This window comes from Akebia trifoliata, chromosome 14 (genome assembly GCF_017979445.1).
Source record: "Akebia trifoliata isolate Shusen 1 chromosome 14, ASM1797944v1, whole genome shotgun sequence".
NCBI classification, from domain to species: Eukaryota; Viridiplantae; Streptophyta; class Magnoliopsida; order Ranunculales; family Lardizabalaceae; genus Akebia; species Akebia trifoliata.
In genome coordinates this window covers 2587448-2596336 of record NC_141388.1, presented here as the reverse complement: position 1 = coordinate 2596336, position 8889 = coordinate 2587448, and the positions used below count along the sequence as shown (strand labels likewise).

General features: G+C 36.8%; 1 protein-coding gene across 1 annotated transcript; it reads left to right on the top strand.

Moving 5' to 3' along the window:
- The first annotated feature begins 6588 nt into the window (after window positions 1-6588).
- Window positions 6589-8163, top strand: LOC147385468 (putative aspartyl protease At4g16563). Its single transcript, XM_086424119.1, has one exon. It carries the CDS (start codon window positions 6668-6670, stop codon window positions 8048-8050), a length of 1383 nt encoding a protein of 460 aa, XP_086280245.1. The 5' UTR covers window positions 6589-6667; the 3' UTR covers window positions 8051-8163.
- Window positions 8164-8889: the final 726 nt, after the last annotated feature.

Below are 8889 nucleotides of genomic sequence, written 5' to 3'. Positions count from 1 at the left end.
GAATTGAACAAGGTTGCGACCGTACACATGGTTGCTAATTGGCCCACTTTGCTACTTGCCTTTGGTTGATGTAGATGAATTTCAATATTGTGGGATTTATTAACAAACCAACTAATTAGGCTTTTAAGAACAAATAAATTAATACAGTTCCAATAGGAACTAGTAATTGACAAGTAAATAGAGTGAGAGAAGAGGAACACAAGGCAGCCCAACACAAGCAACCCACGTTACAGAGACGGCAATGTCTTTATTCCCAAAAGAACTACTCCCAAAAACTGCTTCTTCCTACTCTGTTTTGGGTCTTTTATCATATATCCTACTTACTAATAAAGTAAAAACAAACTAGGAAACATCACTGTCTCATACTCTAGTTCCTATAACTAGTAATAAAAAAATGAAAGTAAACAATAAAGAGAGTAAACAAAAGAAAAGAAAGGAACTAATGTGGATCATCGTATCTTCCTCTTAAACAACAACAACTACTTTACCCATTAGTCGCAAAAACGGGCCGGTTTCCAAATCTCACATGGTGGCCTTTTGTTGGCTTTATCCTCAATTAGAATGGGAGGGCTAATTTCATCATGGGCCTCATTATCCATCTCCTCATCATGTACATCATGCTCTGCATCAATCGAGGAGCAAAGTGTGGAAACATGGCACCCATGTAGACTAGCCCATTTATCATTTTGTCCAGAGTATCTTCGACCCACTTAACAAAAGACATGACCTTAGAAATGGATGGAGGAATAGGATTTGTTTAGCCGATCGACTTTTATTATAAAGGTTTTGATTATGCAACCTCCAAGGGTTGACTCAACGGTAAAAGTAGAGACATGACAATGATTTGCTCCTTATTGTGTGTTAAAAAATAGGTGGCCTCTTGGCCTATAATGTAGGGGTGCAACTTGGTTCGGGTTGGTTCGGTTTAGAGTAAAATCAGAATCGAACCGATCAAGATCAGTTCTATTATTTGAGAATCAGACCCAAATCGAATTAGTCTAAAACCAAATCAATCCAAACCGACCTTAATTCGGTTTGGTTCGGTTCGATTTTATGGGTTGCCAAGAAATTCCCTCGTTTCTGATTGAAGAGGAGAACTTCCGTCATCTCTCTCAATGTAAAGTTGTTTTACAGCTTAAGAGAGAGAGAAAGAGAGGGGGGGGGGGGGGGGGGGATGAACCGCTGCCGCTGACGCAGTTAGAGCCAACTTGCAGTCGCAGGTTGCAGCCACAGAGACAAGAGAGAGAGAAAGATGAATCGTCGCCGTAGAAAGAGATAGCGAGAGGCACCGGTAGCCACAGGCCCAACTCGCACAGAGAGAGAGGCACCGGCAGTCGCAGGCCCAGGTCCCAGAGAGAGAGAGAGAGACTGATCGTAGGTCGCACCGTCGCAGGGAAGGACCGATCACAGGTTGCAAGGAGAAATCGATCGCAAGTCTCGCAGGGAAGAACCAATCGCAGAGACGAGATAGAGGAGAAAGAGTAAACATGATAAGGGTTTTAAAAAAAAATTATTTTCATTTTAAAATTCTATTTGGTTCGGTTATCGGTTTGGTTCGGTTATTTACAAATCCTGAACCGAAAACCGAACTGAACCTATCGGTTCTTAATTTTTTTAATCCGAACCGAACCGTTATTTAATTAAAATCGAACCAACCCAATCCAAAATTCACGGATTGATTCGGTTCTCGGTTTGAACCGAATTAAGTTGCACCCTACTATAATGTCAAATGTTGGAAAATTTTTGTGGGATCGAGGTGTGTGACATTAGGGACTAGTCCTATCCCAAAAGGGTGTGAGGAAACCCTGATAATCTAGGGATGCAAGTGAGAGGAGCACTACAATTGAACCACACGTAGTGAAACACATTTTCGGGCTCCCTGAAACTATAAATATTTGATGGACCATTTGTGGAACTACAACAAAATAATTAAGTTGATTAGTAAAACTGTTGGATTTAAGCATTATCATTTTCATAATAAAGACCAGGGTCTAAAAAAACATCTAGTTTCAAGTTCATGGTGAATTATAATCAAATTCCATCAGTCAAATTATTTGAGGGCAGAATGGGTGCCCCAAAATTTTTTGTTTGTGCTTTTTCAATGTCATCTTGATCATGGCTCCACTAAATTGCTCCTATCTCGATGTCATATATCTTGCTTTGGTTAAATGCGTGTTTTGAGGTCAGAACAACGTGTTTCTCCAGGCTAAAATATGCATTTTCCATCCAAAATTCCACATAGGATGGTTGTAGAATTACCTTCCTTTTTATGGCAACCGAGCTTTTCTATGCTAAGCTACTCAATGAGTTGGATTGAACAATTTTCAAATTTTAAGTTTGTAACCCAATGTTTTTCACTTGCTCATGAAAACTTACGATTTTAAAAAAACGCTTAAATCAGACAGTTATAATCCCCCAACTCTACTTGAATTTTTTTATTTTAACAGAGGTATTCAAGACTCTCAAAGCACTTAATCAGTCCTTAGGGCACATGTAGTCCCCTCTCTTCACATGAACCAGATAATTTATAAGGTAATATCTGGGATAAATCTTTGAGGTAGCCCCTAAAAGGAGATTCAAACTCAAGATGTCCGCTTCTTGAAGGGTCTTGGCCATGTCAGGTTTTACTCCAAATGTTGGCATTGATATTTTCAATCTTTATGAGCACGTTAATTTTTAATTTTTTTTTAAATTATAAAAATATCATTTTTATTATCTTATCAACAAAATCACCTAAAATAATATTTTAAATTATAAAAAGATTATACAATATAGAATTACAGTCCCATGACCCCTTAAATCAACGCCCTTATTTTGCTGGACCTGGTGGGCCGGGCTAATGGGGCAGTTGGCCCAATTGATATTCTTAAATTCAAACTACTTACAAGGTCACTCGGCTGTAGGAACCAATTTGACTTTTTCATGGATTGGCTTTTTAACCTGTTCCCGTACTCACTGTATTAGTATATTTAAGTACGTTGTCCACAATGAATCGTCCAATTCTGCTCACATGTAACTGTTTGCCTCATAACCCCATTTGCCCAACCTTATCATTTAAACCTTTTGTCCTTGTGTTTTTAAGCGAAAAGATGATAAAAGAAAGAAAGAAGGACGATACCGTACAATAATGTATCATCACAGCGGACAAAGGTGTCCCACTCCATTTCTTCTTTTGCTTCCCATGATCTACATCTTATTTTTAACTTTCATTAGAATAGAGAAATTTCTAAAAAAACAATCAAATTTTGATGAAATTCCCATTCACTGTTAATTTTAATTCTCAAAACATGATGATTGTGCGAGATTGCATGTATTTATAAATGTCGATTTTGATGATACAATATAGCGCGAGATTGCTGATATTTATTTGAAAAGTGCCAAATCTTGTAAATTCACTATTTTTTAATGAGGTCGTCAGTTTATAAATTAATGAAATTGTCACTTTTCAAATAAATATAAACGATCTCACTATCTTTAATTAGCGACATGGTCACTTTGAAACATTTGCGATTTTGCTTAACATGTTGAATGCTAATTTGCCCTTTCACAATATTCCTTTATTTCTCTATCCTGTATTGGACCTAGTCACCAAAACTGGGTGAATATGAAAGAGTGAGCCAAATGGCACGCATATATGCTATGAAGTTGGATAGCTAATCAAATTACTGAAGTACAAAATGAGATTTTTTCTTCCTTATTAGGTCATGGTGCGACTCATCAGACACACATCCATTACTCTCAACTTTTAAAAGTCACACGAGTGCTTGGGCCACGTCATAATCTACATTAGATATTTCCACCAACGGATTCCCACCGACCGAAAGTCTAACGTCTAAAACTTAAAGCAATTCCATGAAGCCAACTTTCAAAAATCGCATGAGGCCTCAAGTGCTAAGTTGTCCCTACTTTTACAAATAATTACAAATTTCTCTCATATTCTACATACCGTAGATAGAGAAAATAGAGTTGTGATAAAGGGATGCGCTAAAATGTACAAGATCTATATGCGACTGATGTGGCTAAGTGCACAAAATCATAGATCTTTTTGGGATACAAAGGATGTTCCCTCTTGACTTCTCTTCTGTGTATCATAATTATTATTTTGGATTGGTAAGACTTTTTAAAGAGTTCAGTGACACGATTTGATAATCAAGTTGGTAACTAATTCAATAGAATGACAAAGTCATTTAGACAAAAGAAGTCCCACTATTATGGTCCAAGGTTTGTCTTAGGCCATTTCATTACCCTAGTAAAATATTGACAGATCAATTATCCACATGGATTGCAAGTTTTGCCAATTTTATCGACTAGATTTAGCTAGCGTCATGTCATGTCATGTCATGTCAAGCTCTTCACCTATGCAAGGTAGTGCGTCAAACTCAAGAGTTGTGTTACATGCTACAGTGCCCCATGCCACCTACGATAGTTGGACACTATCTCTTGTAAGAGGGATTCGTGAGTCATGATGGGATCCCAACTACTTAATTTTGGTTCTTGAATGGATGTTGCGAACTTTTGCCTATTGGGCATCCAAGAATGTTGATTCACAAGTCATTGTTTTATGAAAATTCATATAATGGCATGAGAGGCTTTCTGTGGTAGTTCCACCTCTTGTATACTCCATTCACTCTTTTGAATTTCAAGGTTGTAAACATGTAAATAACTCGTTTATTTTGTAAATGAGAATATCTTGAAATCGACCATATTAGTGTTTCTAAGTGGGATGTTATTGCAATGGAACTTTGGACATTGTAAGAGGAATTAATTGAATTGATTGCACAAATGGCCTACAAATTGATGATTTTTGAATTGCTTGCATTATTGGGGAGGTAGAGTAACAATGCTCTCATGCTCATGTTCTCATACACATTTGACTTTACGTGTCGTTTCAAACAAAGTCTTTTTTCCAACATAAGAGAAGGGAATCTAATCATGGAGCTAATTTTCTTGCAAAGCTTTTATCTAAATCCAATATTTATTTTATGTGAAATTCTAGTTGTGGGTTAAAAAGATCTTCTCAATCCTTCAATGCTTCTTATCTCGATTCTTGGGAACTTAGCATTGAACTAACAACCCTAAAGTTAGTTACCTTTTTTCTTTTTTCTTTTACAAAGTGCATATATGATTTTAGGTTGAGTTCTACATCTTTACCTCAAACAAAGATTTGATATTTTAAAATATTATGTGCTAAGCTGATCAACCAATAGCATGACACCATGTGCATAGAACCAATCCTTCTTGCTCACTTAATACACACGGCGTCATGTTATTGATTCGTCAACCTAACACATAAATTTCTAACAACAAATCTTTTTCCTTTACCTCTATTGTTGCCTATTTTTGGGATTTCTTTTATGTTGGTTGTACTACATGGCATCTTGTTTATACCACTCTCAAGGATGTCTACATATATAATGCTCACTCCAAAGTTTCATGCACATCTTGTCCCACACGTTGACCACATGTCAAACAAAACATTACATATCTAAGCATGTCACATATATATGTGTTCATCATTATATTCCTGAGATCGCCTTATCATTTCTTAATGAGAGTTCCACCTTTTAAATTACATAATCCCAAGTTTTTCCAAATGATTTGTCAATCAACATACTTTCTAGGCTAGGTATGAGTTTTCCTGCTCTCAAAGTTATTCAATTAGTGAACTTAATACATATAAGAGGAGGATAAAGAATAAATTCTTTGAAGGTAATCTCCCATGGTTGGAGCTTTAATGAAAGGGTGTGGATCCTACCATCCTCAAAAATCTAAACTTAACTATGAAGAGAAATAAGAATATCACTTTTCCATACTTTGTTAAATTCTTTTTTTCTTTCTTTCCACTTAGAGCAACTCCAACACACTTAGGCTCAGCAACACATTTTGTATTTGATTCTTTATTTTGAAAATATCTTGAAGAAAGAGAAAGAGAGGCAAAAGAGGAAAGTGAGATTCTCTCTCTACTTGTCGATGGTAAAAAAAAAATACTAAAATGATACAAAGTATTTATTGTGATTCTCACAAGTCAGATGTGAGATGTGCACATAACCATAGATATATTTCCTCGCGATACAAGTAAAAATCATTTGCGGTTATGTATGTATATGCACATAAGAATTGTAAGAATCACAGTAAATACTTTATGTCACCCCAGCGTGACTCTAAAAAAAAGATATCATTTAAGTAAGATTTTATTATAGTTGAAATTTAAGTATAATAAAAAAATATTTATGAAAAATTATTTTTATTAATACAATTGGAGTGCAAATCCTTTCAATAGTCAAAATATCACTCCATACTAAAAGGCCTGCACATCATGCTTAATCATTATGGTTATTTGAGTTGGAATTGCTCTTAAAAATTTAATTTAGATACATGATGATAGGATGATGTAAGATACCACATATCAAACGTGAAACAAGTGGAACCTCTAGTCAATTGGAACCCATCAAGAAGTTGATCCATCAAAATCATAACCAGTAACGGTAAAAAACCTCATGTATCCCATTCCCAACTTTACAGGGGTAATTCTGCCATTTTTTAAACATCACGGTGGCGTTTTTATTTTCCAATCGAACTTATTCACTGCCAATCTTATTTTCTCCTCTCTTTATAAAATAAAGCGAACATCGAAGATAATCAGTCTCCACTCTTACATAGAAAAACAATGGCTTCTTCTTCCTTTCTCCTCTACATTTTCTCTATCTTCTCCTTCATTTCTTCATCCTCGAGGGCGGAACCCACTACCATTAGCATCTCAATTAACCAATTTAACAAAAACCCATCTCTCGATCCATGGCAGAAGCTCACCTACATTGCATCTGCGTCTTTAACAAGAGCCAAACACCTCAAAAATCCCCCAAACAATCATATCTCTACAACCCCTCTTTTCCCTCAGAGCTATGGAGGCTACTCGATTCCTCTAAGCTTCGGTACTCCTCCTCAAACAATCCCTTTCATCATGGATACTGGAAGTCATCTTGTTTGGTTCCCTTGTACACATCGATATCTCTGCAAGAACTGTTCTTCCCCAAATCCAAACTCAAAAGTCCCATCTTTTATCCCCAAATATTCCTCTTCTTCGAAGATCATTGGCTGCGAAAATCCCAAATGTAGTTGGATTCACGACCCAAATGTTCAATCTAGATGCAAAGATTGCAAACCCAATTCAAGCAATTGCACACAGATCTGCCCACCTTATATAATTATCTACGGTTCTGGATCTACGAGTGGGATTTTACTCTCTGAAACCCTTGATTTTCCTGAGAAAAAGGTACTAGATTTCGTCGTCGGATGCTCGCTTTTATCTTCTCGTTCTCCCGCCGGAATCGCCGGATTCGGCCGCGGACCGGCATCGTTGCCCTCTCAGCTCCGTCTGAAGAAATTCTCTTATTGTCTCCTCTCTCACCGCTTCGATGACACGAGTAAAAATAGCTCACTTATTTTGGACGGTGGGTCAGATTCCGGCGATACTAAGACGGACGGTGTCAATTATACCCCAATCTTGAAAAATCCAACCGCCGGAAATCCGTTATTCTCCGTTTATTACTACGTGGGTCTGAGAAAAATCATCGTCGGCGGGAAACAAGTGAAGATTCCAAACAAATACCTCTCGTCGGGATCTGACGGCAACGGTGGGACTATCGTAGATTCCGGCTCGACGTTTACGTTCATGGAGGGACGAATATTCGAACTCGTCGCACGTGAGTTTGAGAACCAAGCGGCGCATTATAAAAGAGCGACTGACGTAGAAACACGTACCGGATTACGTCCTTGTTTCGACATATCGGCCAATAAATCAATTTCGTTACCGAAATTTGTTCTTCATTTTAAAGGAGGAGCGGAAATAGAGCTACCTTTAGCCAATTACTTTGCCTTCGTTGATAATTCTGGTGTGGTGTGTCTGACAATTGTGACTAACAGGGTCGACAGTCCAGACAATTTTGGTGGACCGTCAGTGATATTGGGGAATTTTCAACTGCAAAATTTCTACGTAGAGTATGATTTGGAAAATGAGAGATTTGGGTTTCGGCAACAAACCTGCAAATAAGGGAACATTTTTTATGTTTACGTTGCTGTTAATTTATTTAATGTTACGTATCGTATCGGTCAATGTATATTTTTTCTTTTGTAAGAGATGAATGGGATGGGGCATTTTAATTCGCTGGCTGTATAAGTATGGTCTAATCGTTTAGAAGAAGAATTAATATTTGGTCCAGTTAAACTTGTCATGAATGGTCCAGCTGCACTATGCTTGCTTGCCAGGTGGACTATACAAACTATTTAACAGCCCATCCTGCATCAGCTGTACCACATGGGCGCACGTGGAATACTGTTACTGGGTCCCATCATCGGATTTGTAGGATCTCTTCATTATTATTGGCCTATTTTAAATTGAAAATTATACTCGATGAACTTAAATATATTTAAAATGTCTTAATACCCTTGGACTTCAAACCATCGAACTCTGCTGTTTATATTTCAAACTCAAATCTCACGAAATGACTCAAAAACTCACTGACATGACATGTCTAAGAATCGTAGATTTTTTTTCTTTGGGATACAAACTACACATATTTATGAGGATGAATAGTTGTATATCCCTTAAAGAAAAAAAATCTACGATTCTTGCATATGTTACGTCAATGAGTTTGAAATTATTATATGTATCACTAAGGTTGGTGATATTTTTTGCTTCAAATTGTTGAGGTCATACATTTTTTTCACTGGTATTGATCTCGACAATGTAAATCGTCATTATAGAGCTACAAATGACCGATCTCAATCATTTCTTCATCTTAAATGGTCGATCTTAACATAACATCCAAAATAGATGATTTTGACGATTAAAATCGTTGATATATGTTTTAAAAATTATGAGTTTTTCGA